This window comes from Plutella xylostella, chromosome 22 (assembly GCF_932276165.1).
Source record: "Plutella xylostella chromosome 22, ilPluXylo3.1, whole genome shotgun sequence".
NCBI classification, from domain to species: Eukaryota; Metazoa; Arthropoda; class Insecta; order Lepidoptera; family Plutellidae; genus Plutella; species Plutella xylostella.
In genome coordinates, this window is record NC_064002.1 from 6,668,450 (window position 1) to 6,690,273 (window position 21,824).

The 21,824-nt window shown below is 37.1% G+C and overlaps 1 protein-coding gene across 1 annotated transcript in view; it reads right to left on the reverse strand.

Moving 5' to 3' along the window:
- Nucleotides 1-10,583: 10,583 nt before the first annotated feature.
- LOC105392805 overlaps nt 10,584-21,824 on the reverse strand; it is a 146,797-nt gene continuing 135,556 nt past the window's right edge. The window contains exons 9-10 of the mRNA XM_038122421.2: nt 11,595-11,664; nt 10,584-10,740 (exon numbers count right to left, since the gene is read on the reverse strand). Coding sequence (XP_037978349.2) covers nt 10,725-10,740; nt 11,595-11,664 — 86 coding nt within the window. The 3' untranslated portion in view covers nt 10,584-10,724. The remainder of the gene's footprint in view (nt 10,741-11,594; nt 11,665-21,824) is intronic.

The following is a 21,824-nucleotide window of genomic DNA, read 5'->3' on the forward strand; positions in this document are numbered from 1 at the left end:
ACCTTCCCCCCTTCTGGGAGATCAATTCACCTCAACTTGAATCGACGTCGAACTTTTTCAAAAATATAATCTCCCGTATTTCTCAGGGTTGCCAGCCGAAAGTGATAAAAATAGTCAAATGTCATTAGTATGAGCCTTTCTGACTAAACTGCATCATTTTTTTAAATCCAAAACGGTTATTTCTATTTTTCAGGTTTTTGGGGAAAATCTCAAAATTTTCCCTAAAAATGGGGAAATTTTATTTAACTGGTATAGTCTACTCAACATACTACACAAATGCGCTATACAAGACAAATCTCCCCAACCACTCTAAATAGGTAAAAAATCCAATCAAAAATCGTGAAAAAAAGTCACTTTTACAAAATGGCCGCCAAAGCAGTCCGCCATTTTGTTTTTTCAACTTTTCGGAATTTTCCCATAAATTGCACCATAAAACAGACGATGTCAAAAAAAAATCATCACCCCACCTGCATCCCTTCTGGGAGATCAATTCACCTCAAGTTGGGTCGACGTAAAAAAATCCGAAAAAATATAATCTCGCCTATCGCGCAGGGTTGCCAGTCGAAAGTAATAAAAATGGTCAAATGTCATTAGTACGGGTCTTTCCGACAAAATTGCATCAAATTTTAAAATCAAAAGTGGCGATTTCTACTTTTCATGTTTTTGGGGAAAATCTCGAAATTTACCCTAAAAATGGGGAAAATTCTTTCACATGGCAATTCTACTTGTCAAAATACATAACCGCTCCATACAAGTCAAACCTGTCAAATGTCTCCAACACAATAAAAAAACGGTTTAAAAATCCCCGAAAAAACACGTTTTTATAAAAAAATCTCCCCTCCCCCCGCAATTAAAAAAAAATCATTTTTTGGAATTTTCCCATAAATTTCATCATGTGCCCCACCGTTTACAAAAAACACCATCCCCCCACCTCCCCCCCTTCCGGGAGATCAATTCACCTCAAGTCGGGTCTGACACGCCCTAAACTTTGCTTCACTGCAACTCGGCCGCCATTTTGTTTTTTTATTTTTTTATATTTTTTTTATAATCTGTCAGACATTCTAAACACACCCTCGAAATATGAAAAAATGTATGGTCACCAAAAAAGAGGAACAAAAAAAATTTTTTTTTTTTACAACTTTTTTTAAAATTTCGGATTTTTTCTTTACTCACCCGAGCACCCTGTACATTTCCCTAAAACATTTTCATATCAAAAAATGGCTCCTTCTGGGAGAACTACTATGTCAATGAATCAGTGAGTGGTAATCCAGCTTTATATAATATAACTAGAGGTTGCGTTGTGGCGCGGGCTGCAAGCAGCCGCGCGGTGCTTTGATGCTTTCGATTTAGGTTGGTGTCTGTTTTCAGTATGAATTTCTATTTCAGCAGGGTATTGACTTGAATATACCGTAGCAAATCTTTCTTGCGTTTTATTATGCCTTAACAACTGTGTTCACTATGATTTTTTTTTTAATTAAAGGGGTACTGACGCGGGAAACAGTTTTCAGTATGAATTTCAGTTTCAGCAGGGTATTGACTTGAATATACCGTAGCAAATCATTCTTGCGTTTTGTTATGCCTTAAAAACTGTTTTCACTATGGTATGATGTATGTAGGTACCTAAACTGTTTGTAGGTACCTAAACTATTTTTTTTTATTTATTTACTATGATTTTCATTATAACAGGGGTAGTGATGATTTTTGTTTTAGGTGGGATACGGTTTTCAGTATGAATTTTGGTGAGATACGGTTATTCACTTGACTATAACGTATCGAATATTTTATGGGGTTTAGTTTTCCCTTGAAATCTCATTTCAGTATGAAATTTGGTAACAGATGGGTTGTTGACTTGGCCATAATAGACTCACGGGCAATGAAAAGGTTCCACTGAGAAAAGCTAACGGAAAAATCTAGCTTAATGCCGTCTTCTGCAACATTGACGTACATTTAACAGAACGTCAGGATATTACCGACTAAAAACGGAAGGTAATATTTTGTTCCAATTTTAAATTAAATCTTTGTAAAAAGTGAGTGGAACTTTTTCTTTGCTCGGGAGTGTACAATGGATATTTCTTGAATTTGGGTTTACATAAAAAAAAACTCCACAGGAATATTAATATTTGCCTTGAAAACTATTTTCATTATGAATTACGGATTGTCTCACACAAATACGGTAGAGAAATTGATCTATATGGTAATTTTTAGGTTTCGTAAACTTTACCTAGTATCGAGATGACATTGTTTTGTGTACAAATATTGGGTTCTTTAACACCTCATAAATCTGAGTCTACTCCATTCGCGCGTTTTTCTAGCTTCTCGATTATCAGTTTACTCTGTCCCTGAAGATAAACTTTTTCATAGAAACGAAATACACAGGCTTTTTTATTCATTAATTTCTAACGTGGGTTTGCTGTTTGAGACTATTTTTACAGAACTATGTTTACTTCAATTAAATCCATAATTAGAACTATAAACGCGTCCAAAACTTTGTCTATCTTTTTTATTCATTCAAGGTATTTCTTTGCCACAATCGGCTATCAGGTTATATAGTTGTGTTGACGAGGGTATGAGTAGTGTTGTCTCGCTTCGCTTGGCGCTACAGGATTTGCAGTATGATGGTTTACATTGTTTTGCCTCGCTTCGCTCGGCTCCTATTTTACAGTAAGGTAATACTTAAGTTGTATTGCCTCGCTGCGCTCGGCTCTTCAGTGGTTGTGGTATAATGTTTTGCCTCGCTTCGCTCGGCTCTCCAAGGTTTGTGGTATGATGGCTTGGATTGTTTTGCCTCGCTGCGCTCGGCTCTCCAAGGTTTGTGGTATGATGGCTTGGATTGTTTTGCCTCACTGCGCTCGGCTCCTCTCCAGGTCTCGGAATGGTAGACTCGGTTGTTTTGCCTCGCTTCCCTCGGCTCTGCAGTTACATAGGCACTTGCTGTTTATTGTACTTTAGCCTCGCTTCGCTCGGCTCTTCGGGTTTTCGGATGTTGGTTTCAGTAGTTTTGCCTCGCTCCGCTCGACTCTCTAGGTTTTGTATTGATGGTTTAGGTTGTTTTGCCTCGCTTCGCTCGGCTTTCCACTTCTTAAACGGGACTTTTCCCGTAGTTTTTCTTTATTGATATTAATAATTATGATACGTAATGCTTCGCTCGGATTTATTTCCTTTTATGGCAGGGTTACTTGTCAGATGCCTCGCTGCGCTCGGCTGGTTTTATTTTGGTATAGCTTGTAGAAGGACTATGGCCTCGCTGCGCTCGGCACTTACACTGTGGTAAAGTTGATTTACATTTTGTATAATTTTAGGGAAAATATTTTTTTCTCTAAAAGTGGGGAGTTTTTATTTAAAAAAATAATTCTTTGTATTTATCTTCACAAATGCGCCATAAACCACAAATCTGTCTGACCACTTCAAAGGGGTGAAATTGCTAATGTTGGTAATTTTTTCTACGTTTTTAGGGAAATTTTGATTTTTTCCCTACAAGTGGGGAGTTTTTATTTTAAATAATTATTGTTTGTATTTATCTACACAAATGCGCAATATACCATAAATCTGTCTAACCACTTCAACGGAGTGAAATTGCTAATGTTGGTAATTTTTTCTACGCTTTTAGGGAAAAAAAAAATTTTCCTTTAAGTGGGGAGTTTTTATTTTAAATTAAAATTGTATGCATTTAACTACACAAACACGCTATACATTCGAAACTCCTCAGACCATCTCAAAGTGATAAAATTGCATATTTATGTAAATTTTCCCATGTTTTTAGGGAAATTTTGATTTTTTTTCCCATAAGTGGGGAGTTTTTTATTTTAAATTAAAATTGTATGCATTTAACTACACAAACACGCTTAACATTCGAAACCCCTCAGACCATCTCAAAGTGATAAAATTGCATATTTATGTAAATTTTCCCATGTTTTTAGGAAAATTTTGTTTTTTTTTCCGTAAGTGGGGAGTTTTTATTTTTAATAAAAAATCTATGCATTTAATTACACAAACGCGCCATACATTTGAAACCACTCTGACCATCTTAAAGGGATAAAATTGGATATTTATGTAAAATTTCCCATGTTTTCAGGGAAATTTTGTTTTTTTCCCTAAAAATGGGGAGTTTTTATTTCATAGAAAAATTAAGCGTACCTAAACACACAAACGCGCTCTACAAGTCAAAACTGTCAGACCCCTCAATACAGGTGAAATTACCTTAAAACATGTAAAATTTCTCTTTTACAAAATGGCTGCCACTTCATCCGCCATTTTGATTTTTGCAGTTTTCGGAATTTTTCTATTAATTTCACCATATATCCAACCATGTACAAAGAAAAACATCACCCCAGCTCCCCCCCTTCTGGGAGATCAATTCACCTCAACCTGAATCGACGTCGAACTTTTTCAAAAATATAATCTCCCGTATTTCTCAGGGTTGCCAGCCGAAAGTAATAAAAATAGTCAAATGTCATTAGTATGAGCCTTTCTGACCAAACTGCATCATTTTTTTAAATCCAAAACGGTTATTTCTATTTTTTAAGTTTTTGGGGAAAATCTCAAAATTTTCCCTAAAAATGGGGAAATTTTATTTAGAAGGTATAGTCTACTCAACAAACTACACAAATGCGCTATACCAGACAAATCTCCTCAACCACTCTAAACATGTGAAAAAACCAATCAAAAATCGTGAAAAAAAGTCACTTTTACAAAATGGCCGCCAAAGCAGTCCGCCATTTTGTTTTTTCAACTTTTCGGAATTTTCCCATAAACTGCACCATACAACAGACCGTGTCCAAAAAAAATCATCACCCCACCTGCCTCCCTTCTGGGAGATCAATTCACCTCAAGTTGGGACGACGTAAAAAAATCCGAAAAAATATAATCTCGCCTATCGCCCAGGGTTGCCAGTCGAAAGTAATAAAAATGGTCAAATGTCATTAGTACGGGTCTTTCCGATAAAACTGCATCAAATTTTAAAATCAAAAGTGGCCATTTCTACTTTTCATGTTTTTGGGGAAAATCTCGAAATTTACCCTAAAAATGGGGAATTTTTTTTCACATGGCAACTCTACTCGTCAAACTACACAACCGCTCCATACAAGTCAAACCTGTCAAATGCCTCGAACACAATAAAAAAATGCTTTGAAAATCCCCGAAAAAACACGTTTTTATAAAAAAATCTCCCCTCCCCCCGCAAATAAAAAAAAATCATTTTTTGGAATTTTCCCGTAAATTTCATCATGTTCCTCACCGTTTACAAAAAACAGCATCGCCCCACCTCTCCCCCTTCCGGGAGATCAATTCACCTCAAGTCGGGTCTGACACGCCCTAAACTAAACTCGGCCGCCATTTTGTTTTTTTATTTTTTTATATTTTTTTTATAATCTGTCAGACATTCTTAATACACCCTCGAAATATAAAAAAATGTATGGTCACCAAAATGGAGGAACAAAAAAAATTTTTTTTTTTTACAACTTTTTTTAAAATGTCGAGGTTTTTCTCTACTCACCTGAGCACCCTGTACATTTCCCTAAAACATTATTATATCAAAAAATGGCTCCTTCTGGGAGAACTACTATGTCAATCAGTCAGTCAGTGGTAATCCAGCTTTATATATTATAATAACGTGCCGATTGCACGACAGCTCTTGTTCGTTCGTTTCTCATCAGTATAGAGTAACGATCCTGTACTTACCGTGCGTCACCATACCCATGAGCAGTCCAATGATCTTTAGGCAGTTTAGAACAAAAGCTGCATTATACAGTTTCTTCAGCAGAGACATCGAAATAAAAAATTGATTGCAGAACTATCCCCAGGAGCAGTCTACAGGTCACTTTGGGCAGTTCAGAAGAAAGCTGCTTTAATAGAATACCCTACCTCAGCGGAGGCATCAAATTGAAGTGCTATAACACTTTTAGAAGCGGTGCACGTTACCCGATTTGTCGTCATCCATGCCGATGCGGCTACGGCGACTGCAGGTCCTCAGGCTTCGTTGGTGTGCCCTTGTATGGCTAACATGACCAACCTTGGCAGTAAACGTTCGTCTGCATATGCAAAAATCACTGATGAATAGCGAACGTTACTCGATACCTTCTAAATAAGTCACTCATAATGATGGCTGATGATGATGATGACCATGCTAGCAATACAGGTGCAGGCGGTTCCGCTGAGCATAAAATCTCTTCCCAGACAGGGGGCGTTTGGATCTGGCAACCAGAACAGGAGTGCCAGGTGTGCGCAGCGATGCAGGTGGGACAACACAGCCGCCAGGGCAGGAGTACATGGCTGGGTCTATGGCCACTGGTTTGTGCTACCTGCAGCGATGCAGGTAGCACAAACCAGTGGCCAGGGCCAGGACCGGGTGTACGCTGCGATGCAGGTGGCACAAAACGGTGGCCAGGGCCAGGACCGGGTGTACAGACGCCAGGGCAGGAGTGCATGGCTGGGTCTATGCAGCGATGCAGGTACCACAAACCGGTGGCCAGGGCCAGGACCGGGTGTACGCTGCGATGCAGGTGGCACGAGACGGCGGCCAGCGCAGGAGCACAGGGCCGGGTGTATGCTGCGATGCAGGTGGCACGAACCGGTGGCCAGGGCAGGAGCGCAGGGCCGGGTGTACGCTGCGATGCAGGTGGCACGAGACGGCGGCCAGCGCAGGAGCACAGGGCCGGGTGCAGGTTACACGAAACTTCAATTTCACCGAATCGGCCTGCCTACCCTCAGCGGGTAGGTACCGGCGGATCACACTCGCCGCACATGCCACAATGTCCCAACATACTGAAACTCGGAGCCACGTGCTTCCTGTAAAAAATCCTATGACGGTCCTGGAAAGCTCCTGTTTGTAAAGCCTTACATAAGCTATAATCAAGTGCATTATTGTAATAGCAAAGTTTTTATCAACTGTTTTCTAAAAATATTAGAAATTGAGGGTAGAAAAATATATTTTTATAATTTTTTCCTGTATAAAATTAACATATGCTTTACTTAAAGCGGTCATTAATGTAAGTATCTAGCTCAAGCGCCACTAGTAGGACCGGAATATGTGATCAATCATCACCACGACTATTGAATCGGACCCTACTGCGTGGGATAAAAACCCCAAGCGCCGGAGCATTATGACCAGTGGCTGAGCTTTTAAAAGCAGTAAATAATAGCATTTTACTCACGGCTTATCAACTCAAACCTTCGTTGCGAAATCCTCAGCAATGGCCGGCAGGCCCCGCGCCGCCTGGTCCGCATCACGCTACAGCTCCCGGCAGCGAGGACTCCGCAAATTCAATATTATATTTTTCCCCGTCGGAGCGAAGCCGACGAGAACCGTGGCTACATTGAGCCATTTTGCCGAAGTGTTCACTTCAAAAATCAAAAACCAACTGAGGCGCGCGGGCGACTCACTCTATTTATATAGGCACCCGCACCTTGCAAATTAAAGGTGGAGAGAAAAATGGACTTTATTTAACTGTCACTGTGATCCTTATGATGCCGAACACGGAGAAAGTCGAAACGCCATATCTCACAATGTTTAACTAGGTTTCAGATAGGCTCAGACTACATAATAAAAAATACTTTAAAAAAGTTATCCAAAAAAAAAAAAAACATAATTAATCCACTGAGGTCGATTTTCGTAGAAAATTAGGAAAAAAAATCATAACTCCTAAACTACAAAAAATTGCTGAACATACATAGGGGTGATTTGGCTACCCCTTGACCTAAGGAATCAAACATTTTCCTTTGAACGTCACTCTTTGGGCCACCCTGTATATGAAAATGGTCGGCCGTAGCCTGTAGTTGCGTCTAGTCGGTCGCTATGTTGCGTGTCGCCTAGTGTACGCCTACACTCACATAGGAACGTACAAATACATCCATCGAATTTGTAACACCTCGTTTTCAGCGAAAACCTCTCACCGTTCACCGTTGGTTGCGATCTGTTAATTTGATTGCGTCGTAAATTTTGTAACACTTTTTCTCATAGCTTTCTTTACTGCCCAAGTTTACCGTTTATGGTTGCTAAGAGTAATGGCGGTTTGCAGTAACACCTCCCTGTTGGGTAATTATTTAGAGCTTAGCTGTTATTTCAACTCTCAAAGAAATCTATATATTTTCTTCGTCTCGAGAACCATACAAAATAAACGTAGGTATTTGTTTTCCACTCGTAAAGAAGCGGCACGATCAAAGTCGTCGGGCCTTCACAATTTCATAGAGTGTATGTAACTTAAAATAAGACTGAACTTATTATATACAGACACAGGAAATAAGAATTTTCAATTTTTTATAAATCTATTATGTTAACTTTCCAAAAATAAAGAGTAAATGAAATAACAGCGTGATATCCTAATTGTGATATAGTACCTAACCAGACGTTTATAGGAACCCGTATCTGGCAGCCAATAGAGGAAAAGTGTCAGGAAAATAAAGAGGTTTCTGGCAAAAGAATCGGCTAATCAGGACGTAGTGTTGTCCCGGATACGTTCCGTGTTTTCCGGAATTATTGTCACAGTTGTCTGCAAAGAGATATGGTTGTTTGTTGCGTAGCCACCGAGTGTGGTTTATACACACACGTAAATTAATAATAATATTGGATTCCGGGGGATTCAGAAGTCCGGATTCAGGTATTACGCATAAAAAGTATAGACTAAGGATGACTTGCATCAAACATTTAAACGAAATTAAAATCTATTGCTCTCTTCCTTCGACAGTATACTGACCGAGCGGGACAGCAATAGATTTAATTTCTTTTTTTGCAAGTCACCCTTAGAATCATTACCATCAGCCCGTAATAGTTCATTGCTGATCAAAGGCATAAATCTGTGTGTAGTGTACACACACAAGTATCAGCACCAACTGAGAATCGAACCCAGGACTAGTGTAGTTTACTGCTACTCCATTCGATCATCATGATTTTGTTACATTACCTTAAATTCATTACATTTTTCATTTACCATTACATTAGTTCTAAATCTACAACAACATTCATGATATTAATTACCTATACACAGAATTAATAAAACCAGAAGATAATGTACAAGTTTTATTTATTCAACAGAGTCTGTCGAAAAAAACAACATTTGAGCAAATCAATAAAGATAAAAATGATAAAACATCATTGTATGTAAGTATAAAATATGTTTCGCCATCCAAGTAACCTATTATTTCCTAAGTAATATAAACAAGTAGGAATAATAAATAGGTAACAAAACAATCATAATAATTCGATACACATTTAGTTAGGTACTTGCTAACAATAGTTTCATATTTTATTCGGTAGTTCCATTAAATTCTTACACAAATATTGTCTACTTCTTTTTATAGTAATGGTTCTACATAGGTATTCTTCAAGTGATTTAAAAAAATCGTTATAATTTACATTACAGTTCTTACCTATCCATCTAATATGTTTAATAAGTATTTTACATTACAACAACGTAGAGTCACAGCTTTTCACAATCATGTCTTAAAATTACAATGAAGTTTCTACAGTTTTTAAGGTCATGAAACTTATGAAACGTTTTAAACCTAGAGCCAGCATGCAATAACATTGATTTATTCAACCCAGACTTTTCTACTAATTTTGGAAAGTCTGGTTTAAATAGATTTTAGTAAAAGTGTTATCACATAGGTACCTATTTTTTATTGTTGTTAATATCCAGTAGGCACATAAAACATACATATAAGTATATGAGTAAGGATTTACAAAGTATAAATAAATATGTTGGTAGATACGTAGGTTCATAATACATATTTTTTACCAGAACTTTTAGTTCACTGGTAGGTACAAGATTGGTGTGTAAAATTTATTTTCGGAAAAAATAAACAATACCGATTTTTTTATAAATTAAAATAATGATATTCAATGAACATATATATTACAATTATTTGCTACTGAAACGGCTAAATTATGGTTATGTTATCACGTATGTGTTTCATTTCCATACCTAATATTCAAATTAGGCTTTAATTTTAGGCTCCTTTTGTTAATATACATGGGAATCACGAATCTTCTTTTATACAAATACAATTAGTTACGATTTATAATATTATTAAGTATATAATATATATTTAATTTTAGGTTAAAACAGGTCATATACTATTCATTCTCCAAATTTCATAATTAATTAAATCTACTTCATTTTTCATACCCTACCCAAAGTACATGCTCCTAATAAAAAAGTATCATCTCTTAACTATTTTATACAATTGTATTCTACGTTTAAAAAAAAACAAAATCAATCTTTAAAATTATTATTACTTACTGCTGCCACGTTAGCTTCAAATGACTTGTTTAAATTTTGTAGTAAGTATAGTGATCTTTCAATATTAATAAAATTAATTTTATAATGTTAGTGTTATATTTCATAACTCAAGATTATATTTCAAACGGCGGCAACGTGATAAAAATCTGCTCTCCCAAGCATTTTTTTCATTTAAAATTCGTAAATTTCTTGATTGTTATAAATATTAAGTTCAATAAAATTTTCATTTAATTCGGTTAATTTATTAAATTTAAATTAATAATTTAAATTAATTGTAAAGTAAAAAAATCTACTACATACCTATTCATAATGTTGTTTTAACAATTTTTAACTATACATATTTGTTTAAAATCAAAAAATAATTTTAATCTACAGGCCCGCCTGAAGCGAATTGTACTTTTAAAATCAAAAGTACGTATAGATTAAAATTTCATTATGATTTTTACAATGTAAATTCTTATGGCATTTCCTTTACCTTTTTTATGCCGAACATCATCGCAGCATTTTCCTGGAAAGAAAGCAAACATTCATATAATTCCAATTAAATTAAAATATTTAGTTGTACCTATTTAAATTTTTACATCTATAGGCGAAATTAATTCTAATAGCATTCTCTTTTTTGTGAATGGAGAGAAGAATTGAGCCAAAGTAACCCGCCTTTCGTAATCGGCACTTTAAATGTTACAGATGGATCCGTGAAAGCTCCGAAACTTTGATTTTGGTAAGGTAGAGTAGAGTGCCGCCCCTGTGGTGTTATCGTGAAATCAAGACGAAGTAACATTTACGAAGTAATTAGTGTCAAATTCAATGCATTTTAAATCCGAAAATCTTGGTCAAAATAATAAGTTCGATCGGGGTACGAAACGAAAGAATGTAAAAAGTACATCTAATTCGATTAGTGTCAGGGTGGTAATATATTTGTTTGAAAGAATTATATTCCTTTAAAAATGCTAAGAACCCTTTGGGTCCGATCGTCCCTAACATCTGTCTGTCCTTTGTCACACACTCCGAATCAGATTAATCTATTGGATACCTCGCCGTTTGTTCTCATGCGACAGACTACAAACATATTGGGGGTATGTAGAAGTAATTGTGGTATTTCATACCTCATTGTAATGTTTGATCTAACCAAATTTTAAAGGTTAACGTCCATCTATCGGTGTAGTACTTAACGGAACAAATGGATTTTCATAAATGTATATAGAAACGGCGTCGGCAATGCCGATGAAGTTGATGCACTTGTGTGAATTTCTATACAAAGAATACTGAATGCGATGCGTCCGTTGTGTACGATGCCGAAGGGTGAACGTTTTCCTGAACAGTGCGAGGATGAACTTGTAATATAATGGTAGTACTACTTACCTTAGTATAAAATTGGTGAAAGATACTGTTGAGCAGGCCACGGTGAGAACTAGCGAGGCGGGGGCGGAACCTGAAACAATGACAAAAGTATTCATTTAATCACATCATCATCATCACCCCGTCTATTATAGACGATTTATTTATTGTCTGAGACACTTTTTAAAAAAAGGCGACCATGTTAATCTGCCTTAATACACTGTGAACCAAGTGCAGAAAGTTGATAGTTACAATCAAAATAACATTAAGATTGCCTCTTTTCAGGCCATTCTCACCTACTTTCATAGCATGAGTGATTAAAAATATATTAGTTCCTGTTACAGATCGAGTTTCGATCAGATTTATCACTTACTTACTTAAAATATTTGTTTACGTAATTTTAAAGGTTATTAATATAGAGTGTGCCAGACTAGGAAAAATATTATAATGTAAAACCTTAGACGAGGGTGTAGTAAACTGCACCTGCCCCAATTAAGCGAATCTAGGACACCACGGGAGTAGGCAGCTCTGAGAGTTACTAATGTATACGAGATAATAGTGTGGCATAAATTTCTGTTTTGAATTTTAAAACCCATAAACTTTGTTAAATAAATTAAACATAACACTATAAAGGATTTAAAAAAAGTTATGTGTAGTAATCCGAAAAGGGGTGAGTCATTCTGAACTACTTTTGATTTGAAAATTCAGAATTGAATGATGAGCTGAGTTGCTTCCTTTTGACTAACTATACCACTTGTGCAATATGAAATACCACATATTTCCAGTATTAAACAATAATAATATAGACATTGAGTGTAAGCTGTGTAAGGTCTTTTAAAAAAAGTAACGAAAACCATCCATTCAATAAAAACCTATTATATTTTTTTCTTTTAAATCCCTACACGAGCCCCAGTTTTTTACAATGAAAACTCTCAGAAAGAGATCCGGGGCTGCGAAACTTTACCTAAACTTCACAAACAAAGATATTTACAAACAATTTCCCTTGTAAAATAAGGTCATTCGCAGCTGCCAAAGCGCGTGTATACATATTTAGCTTTTTTAAAGTCTCTACTTTTTATAATTAAAAAAAATATGTAACCAGCGATCTACATGTATGGGTAAGTACAACATAATCACGACCCATCACGTCCCCACTGCTGGGGCACGGGTCTCCTTCCAGTGAAGGAAGGGTTTTAGGCCTAGTCCACCACGGTGGCCTAGTGCGGGTTGGTGGACAAGTAGGTACATACTGTTGCATATTTAGATCACAACAGTGTACAAGCAAACTCAGTTTCTAAACTTCGTTTCATTTAAATTCCCGCACGACGCGACGTGCCATCCAACACGGGTAATCCGAGCAAGCATGCGAGGCAGAATATATGCGTTCAGAACTTAGATTAACAATGTACGAACAAGATGGCATGTCACCATGGAAGTAGAAAAAAAGGCGGAAGGAATATCGCTAACTAAAAACTGAAGCACCCAAAGTAAGTCACTTTCATTGTTACGACGAGCCCGACACACACACATTCACACTCAAAGTAAGTAAGTTTGCCGCGTTTGCATTTTGTTTACAGTCAAGCCGTTTTAAGTTCAATCTAATGACAACCATTGTACCAATGAATAAAGTCACAAATCTTCTAACCGAACTTATTCAAAATAATAGGTCAGTGAAAGAAGAGGGGTGTTTATTTGTCAGGTTTCTTTTACATTGACACTCCATTTAGTTTGTATTAAAATATCGTTGTTGTTCCTTGCTTCTGCTTTTTTGTGTGAAAACAATATATAATTAATTAACTTAAATTTATCTTATCCTGATTAGAATGCACCAGCAATTATTTATTTATTTTTAATAATATTTATGTATTATTATAGAATATATAGGTATATATTTATTATTAACTATGTAGGTTTTATATATTATTATATGTAGGTATTTACATATCGTTTATACTTTATATTAATGTAGGTAGTTTATAAATATCTCTTATTTTCACACGCTACCCTTTTTCATTATTTCTATGTCCTTTCAATTTGGTTGTCTGGAAGAGATTACTTTTAGTAATAAGGCCGCCGATTGTGCTATTTATTTTCTGTTCATGTTTGTAATACTGTTTCTTTTTGTGTGCAATAAAGAGTATTTTATCTTTATCTTTATAATGTTTCACGGCGAGGCATTCCAATCCACTGGCTCCGGGCTCGAATCCCGCCCGTGGTAGGAATACTCGGATGATGAGCACTTTACACAACGTATTGTATAAGTGCATTTCAGATGCTGTGTTTCTTGTGCAAAGTTGTCAAGTTGGATTTTTGATAGTAGTTCAGTTTGATCATAAGTCATGAGGTTGGCATGCATCTTCGTTTTTATTTAGTGGTCTCATAGGATGATATTTATGATGATACTGGGCACAGTAATGCGGTAGGGTACACGACGATGGCACCGGAGGTCTACCCCTGCTTGATGAAATACGTAGTTTCAGAGCGCTGCAGCGCTAACCACGACGCGACGCTACTTGCTAACGCAGCGACGCTGTATTGTCGCTGTGACTGTGACGTTTCATTTGAACAAAAGTTACCGTCGCTGAGTCAGTGACTCCTGCGTCACTGCAGAGCAGGGTCCGTTTAACCAAAACGTGCCGATAACACAGTTCGAATCTTCGTATTTCGTAGAGCTGGAGTAGTCCCCCCAGGCCGGGGGCTCCGCCGACGACGACGCGGTTAAATTAAAATTCTAGAAAAATAATGTTCCTCATTCTTTCTACAAGGAAGCGGTAAAGAAGTTTTTGTTCCTTCTTTTTAATAACTCAGTTTTTGTTTGAGCGCACAGTAAAAATAGCTGTGTCATAATCAGAATACTGTTTGTAGACTTCTCTATTAATTTGTGGTTATTTTGTACTTGTATTCTTCTTAATAACGGTCGCTCGGTGACTAAACTGAAAGATCTGGTATAGGGTTTGTCATCTTGTTGAAATGATTGTGTAGCCAGTCAGTTTCGTTACTTCTTCATCATCATCAGCCAATAATCATCCACTTCTGGACATAGGCCTCTCCCAAGGAGCGCCACAACACTCGGTCCTCGGCCTTCCTCATCCAACCACTACCGGCTACCCGTCTAAGGCCGTCAGGCCAGCGGGCAGGAGGGCGTCCCACGCTGCGTTTACCTGTTCGTGGTCTCCACTCGAGAACTCGTATACCCCCACGGTTATCGGTTCTTCGGCAGATATGAGCCAGCCCACTGCCACTTCATCTTTGTTGTCCATCTTTGATTATGGCCAGTATGTTTGATAGTCTGAAACCTACCGACAGGGTATTTCACTGATAAAATGTCACCCAGCATAGATGTCAACATTATTGTACAATGTACATAATATACCCGAATCGTACTAACGGCCCCACCGTTCTCCTAAAATAATGACTCACAAAAAAACCTTTTGTCCCATCTCCCATTTAGTTCGTACAAAAAGGTCCTTTATCTTACACCTATTACACACGATTTTTATGGTAATTACGTTTTTATCGTTATCCCCTAATTCAATTTTACTTAAGGTTTGAGTAATGTATTATAAGCTTGGTGAATAATTAATATTGGGCTTCTTTTTACAGCTTCGGTTAGGTTGGTATATTATGTTATCGATTGTAAATATAAGTTACGCACGCTAACACACATAAAACCTATGTACATTACATATAAATTAATGAGAATTTAATTTATGTGCAAAGTTTACAGTCCTACAGTGCTAGGATTAACGCTCGTACTTGCTCCCTGCTACAATACCAGTATTAAACCTATGTATGTATTAATCCGAAGCTCATAAATAAATTATTTATTAAGTAAGTATATTCATTTTTCAGTACCAACCCAAATCCTTAGTAATTACTTTACGGCTCTCACGTTACCTCATTGGTGGTAGTAGGTTACGGAGGGTGCCTGAATTATCTTGCCGGAGTTAGGAATTTATAATCTGAAAGCCACATAAAATGCTTGTTACCTGCGTGGGAGTATTTTACACTTTATTGTTTTATTATGAAGGAAGGAAAGGATTCGGTTTCTTACTCAATATTTAGAAGTGACCTAGATGATTATTCGTTTTCTCTTTGGGAAAACTGTTCTTCTTACTGAATCTGTGACAAAATGACCGTTAGTAAGCCAGCGAGAATAGCTTTCAGGCCATCTGAATTAATACATATTATTTGAATGACTGTTAAACAGTGGGTGGCCTTAAAGTAATGTTTTTTGAAGTTTTGGGGTACCAGCGATCCTACAACTCAAAAGCTGCATAGTGCACTTGAACTATGTACGATTACCTAGTATCCTAATCCTAATCCTAACTAATATTAATGCGTTACTCTTTCACGCCAAAATTACTGAACGGATTGGAATTAAATTTTGTATACATACGTAGGTGGTCTGAAAAGTTTCTGACCTCAACGTGAAGATGGCAGCACACATCAATTAAAGTCAGGGAATGTAACTGTGCATCTTTTGACAGCAACACTTCAAAGTTTCAGCCATTTTTGACGCGTGGTTTTTATTTTACAGTCGTTTACGTGAGTCGATGTGAGCATTTCTGTGAAAATTGAAAAAATCGAGTATCGAGCTGTCTTAAAATATTGGTTTTTGAAAGGGAATACCCCTACGCAAATCAAAGATGAGTTAGATTCTGTGTACGGGGACTCTTCACCGTCATTTATCACTGTAAATTTTTGGGCAGCCGAATTTAAACGTGGCCGTAAGAGCTTCGGAGATGATGAACGTTCGGGACGTCCAAAAACTGGAACTACTGACGATAACATCGCTAAAGTTCTCCAAATGGTGTTAGACGACCGCCGAATTAAAGTGAGAGAGATAGCAGAGGCAATGAAAATGGCCAGAAAACGTGTTTATCACATATTAAATCAAGATTTAGGCATGAGAAGGCTGTCCGCGCGTTGGCTGCCGCGTTTGCTAACGTCAGACCAACGACGTGTTCGAATGAACATTTCCAATGCTCTGTTGGTGCAGTTTAGGCGCAATAAATCCGTGTTTTGGCGCCGCCTAATTACTGTTATACAGGCTATGTAGAAGAATAAAAATTAATTTTAAGAAAAAAAATCTTGTATCTATGTTAGGTCGGAAACTTTTCACGTAATTATGGTCTAGACCCTGAGAAAAACATAGGCTACTTTTATCACGGAATTCCTACGGGAAAACTTTTTTAAGGCGAAGCGAAGCTCGTGGGAACAGCTATCAGGGTCTAGACCATAAATAAATACTTAGTCAAAAATATGTAATACCGAAAGTCAGTAAATGTGTTGCTAATATGTTCACACAAACTTGCACATTACAAAAGCGTACACACCGCAACTTAGATGCACACTCATCGCGAACTTGCATACGCCTCGATTATTCATCACACCCGCTCAGCTAGTTACATCATTAATAATTCCACAGTCCCGTATCATGCACTCGCGATATTGAATTTATTACGCTGCTCACTAAAATATGAATGGTTGTACCGGATAAAGGATTATGTCATTATGGAGTTGATGCGTATTGTTAACGGGGATTACTTTGGGTTTGATAGGACACTCTGATGATTTTAGATTTGGTGATAGACGGCGTAGTAAATCGGGAAAGTACACACGGCAACGTTAAATGGTTGGCAGGGCACACTAACGTAGGTAGTGTATGTGTGTGTCGGCGACGTCGACGTAATTATTTAGTTCTGGGCAACCCACACACGGATATTGTAAGCATGTAGTTGTGCCAGTGACAATGATTCATTCATTCATTTGTTTTTATGATATGAAGCAAAATTTTGCAAGGCATTGTAAAAGATTGAATGGCTCAGTTGGTATGATACAAGACTTACAATTAATCGGAATGGTGGTTCAAATCCCACTGAATTTTCAATATTCCTTTTTTGTTTTTTTTATAGATTTAATTTATTTTTAAGATGGTTAATAATAGTATTGTAGTATATACGAATAAAAGCAACACAGAAAGTAAATGAAACAAGTTATTAAGTGTTAAAATTACCTGTATATTATTAGTTGTAGTTTATATTAATAAGGAAAATTTTCAATTAGCAGTTTTAAATCATAATTAACATCAGAAAAGGATGGACTGGCTGTTAAAACAGTAAAGTAAACTAAAGTAAATAGGCAAGTCATTAGTTATATGAATCAACATGTTAATTAGCTAGAAATAAGATAAGTAACTTATTCTAACCTCAGTAACAATAACATCATTAACACATTGGCTTACCCATAACTGTAAATAATGATAAGTATTTAACAAACATATATCAAATTTATCCAAGATTGCACTGTATAAGTTTTATGTTCTTGTAAAGCCGTATTTAAATGGGTTAATTATTATCTCTATTCTCCACGGGACAGGCATTGCCTAGTGTGGGGGTCAGTATATTCACCATCTCTTGTATATTTTTAAAGGAAATAAACATTTTTACTTAAAAAAAAAAAAAAAAAAATAACTAAAATCTTATACAAATGGAAAAATAAAAATTACTGAGCTAACCTCAATAGCAATAATTTTCACCACTTTTTCGCCATAATATCTTACGTCCATCCTTGTCTGACTTAAAGGACTTTTCATCACTAAATATCACCACATTGTTGCACCAATCAAAGTTTAAAATAGTCAGTCGCAAAACGCACTCTGTTTCGACGATGCTAATCGGTTTGAGCAATTTTCTTCGCCGGCCTCCGACACCGCAACCCAGCAGCACGCAAGTGAACCCGTACGGTTTGTAGGGATAGATAGATTATGTGTTGTGGCCGTAGAACGGGTGCTGCAGAACGGATCAGCGCTATGTGCAGCTACGATTTCTCGATGGCGTGGTGATGCATCCGTATAGACGACTACTGTCTACATGTCCCGAATCTACGTATCGGTGAACCCATAATTGAACAGTTCTCCTCTGCAAACAAAAAAAAACAAATACTTAGCTTATACAAATACAAATATTCTAACAGTCAAATAAAATATTTGCAATTCTATGTTACTTACCGTTAAACGTCTTGCGATTTCACTCATTGTAATGTTTTGTTCATATAAATACGATTATCTCCGCCTTTTTGAACATGGTTAAGTGACTTTCCATAGTGACTGCGAAGAGTTATTAATTAAATTGACAAATCACAAAGTGAATCACTTTGCAGACGCAGAGGTGAATTGTCACTAAAACTAAAAACAAATTTCGTTTATTCATATTGTATGAGGGTAGAATGGTTTTAATACTCAAATGAAGAACGAATCATATATTTTTGGCAAAGAGAAATAGTCGACAGCTATGCAGCTTGTTGTCATTTGTCAGTTTCAAATAGCAAAATTTGAATTAAATAAAAATAAAAAATAACCATCCGTGGACTCGAACCCACGACCTATGTTTCATTAGTCTAACATTCTACCAATGAGCTACGAAGAGTATAGACACATGCAGTGAAATTTTGCTTCACATCAATTTTATAACTATTTCACTAACACTACCGGTTGATATTTTTATGTCACAGGCTCACAGCTGGTATACGGGCGTTTGCCTACGCGCAAACTCGTTTGTGCTGTTGTGTGTGTGTGTGTGTGGTTTGTTACTGGTGTGTAAACCGATTTCTGCGTTTATGCACACATAGACAACGTTAGTGTGCACACATACACTACGTTAGTGTGCCCTGCCAACTATTTGACGTTGCCGTGTGTACATAAACATTATTAAATGATTCCTTATTGTAAAAATAATATATATCGGTAAAGTAATAACTAGCAAAAAAGTCCACACGGAGAGGTCAATCTTAAACTTACTTTTATACCGATAGTACATTAAAAGGGATGAAAACCGCTTATTTAGTACCCGAGAAGGGGTCTAGGGCCTAATCGTAGCGAGGGCGCTAATAGCCCGAGGGAATGATTATGTGGAAATAACAACAAGAAACAATTCTAATTTCTTCATCTGAATATCGAACAAAATCTTAAGATGGCGACGAGAAATTCACTAATAAATTTCCATCCTGTATAATACATATACTTAGTACGTACATAGGTACATCCTTGTACTATACGGGCAGAATGTGAACATTTTGAGCCCTCCGGCTGTCCCTAATATCTTTCTTGCATCCGTCCAAATGTATTGTTCATTTGATCCGGTTTATTAAATAAAGCTTGACCAGCGACCAGGCAACATGTCGCCGCCGGCCGATGAAAAATTCTACCCTCGAAAAGAGGTCGGACTAATAAGTTTTTTCCTACGAAATACGGCTCTAGTTACGTGTCTTTCTCATTGGATAAATGTTAATATTATTGCTTTTGTTTTCGACTTCTTCGTTCATTTTTGCTGAGCTGTGCTGGTTGTGTGATTTTGTGTAGTAACATTTTGGGTATGTATTGTATTTAGTACTAAAGTTCCATTCGATACCTTTTTGATATTTAAGTTATGCTGAAGCTATTAAGTATACCTACTTAACTAAGTATTACACATAACACTTTGTTCTGAAAATCTTCTACGTAACATAAGAAACCCATCCAGCCCTTTTAGGGGCCGAGTTCACCGCACCTATATAAACGGCGTTTAAAGTTAACTTAATTAGCGGGCGCGCACAGACATTTATATGAGACATAAATAATTTCTCGCAATAACATCCCGCACGAGAGCTAGCTGTGGCGTGCCACTGTTATTACTACCCCCTCCCCGCGCCTCCTGTCCTTCACCCCTCTTCCTCAGCTGGACCGCTCCTGGTATGACCCGGGTTGGTCTTGGTTCCGCCACTAATCGCCGGGCGAAAAAGTATTGAGTAATACTCATCTAGAGTAATTATTACAGGGTGTTGAATAGGTGGTATAAAAGAACGGGTTATAAAGGGGTACAAAGAAGACATTCCGGAAAGCGAGTTACTCAGGTCCTTGGCTTTTCCAATGTAGCTTTTGCTATTTTTGTAAATATGTTAAAGTTTATCGTTCCAGGGGGCTGGAGAGCATCTCTCTCTGTCTACGTTAAAACCTGCTCCTCTATATTATACCAAAAACTTGTCTAGGCAAATACTGAAAATTAATTTATAAAAAATAGGTTCCACTTCTGTGAAACGGACGAGAACTCCGCGGGCCACCTAATGCGACATTCTTACGTGACAACGATTTATCCAACGTGTATTGCCCCGACTTAATATAAAGCCGCTCTTAAACCGAGCTTCCTTAGCACGAAATTATTTTCTCATAATATTCAAATAAAAACCCTCCAGAAGATTCTGCAGCAGAATTGCGAGCAAGTGTCAGTTAAGGGCTTTGTAAGATTGGTAGGTATAATAAAAACATAGGATTTTATATATCTAAGTAAGTATATTTATAACAATAGATAGTTAATTTTATGACCAAAACTCCTTGGCGAAGTCATGGGAAAACATTTTGGTTGTAGTTAGTTGAACTTTTCTTTCACTAGACTACAGAGATTCAGTTCCAACTAATCATCAGCCAATAATCATCCACTGCTGGCCTCTTCCGAGGAGCGCCACAACACTCGGTCCTCGGCCTTCCTCATCCAACCACTACCGGCTACCCGCCTAAGGTCGTCAGTCCAGCGGGCAGGAGGGCGTGCAACTAAAATATATACCAACCATTATTAAAATATATTTTTTTTCACGGAAAGCTTTTGCATTTTTAGCTGGTCTCCAAAATGGCAAGTAATTAAGGTATTAGTGGCCCTGGACGCAAATGGCCGGCGTAAATAACGCTGCCAGTCTGTGTAAATAATCATAACCGTAACGTAAACTGAGACTGTTAGCTGAAAAAAATATACATGAATTACAACAAAAAAAAGTGTAGGTAATATTTTCATAATTAAAATACAGGAAAAATCATGCCTACCTGAAATAGAATATCATCTAAATATCCCATACACCATTATCGGTATTAGATGTACTAAAGGTGTTACCTATCACATTCAAGGGTCGTCGCCACATACTCAAGCTAACCGCAGTTTAACGGTAATCCACCGACACCGGTTAAGATGGCTATGACGTCACACGCACGGCCCACCGCCACCCTTGATTAATGTTCGTTGTCGGCGCTCCATACGAGATTGCTACCTACAATCTTAGTCCAAGAAGCCACAGGGACCTTGCGGTTGGTCCCTCGTAATCATTACACCTAATTAGACTCTACAGTAAGGTTTATTGTCTACAGAGCCGCCTAAAAGGGTTGAAGTAAAATAAAATATACAAATTAATTTACCTCAAGTATCTCATAATCATAATTAAGATGCTACA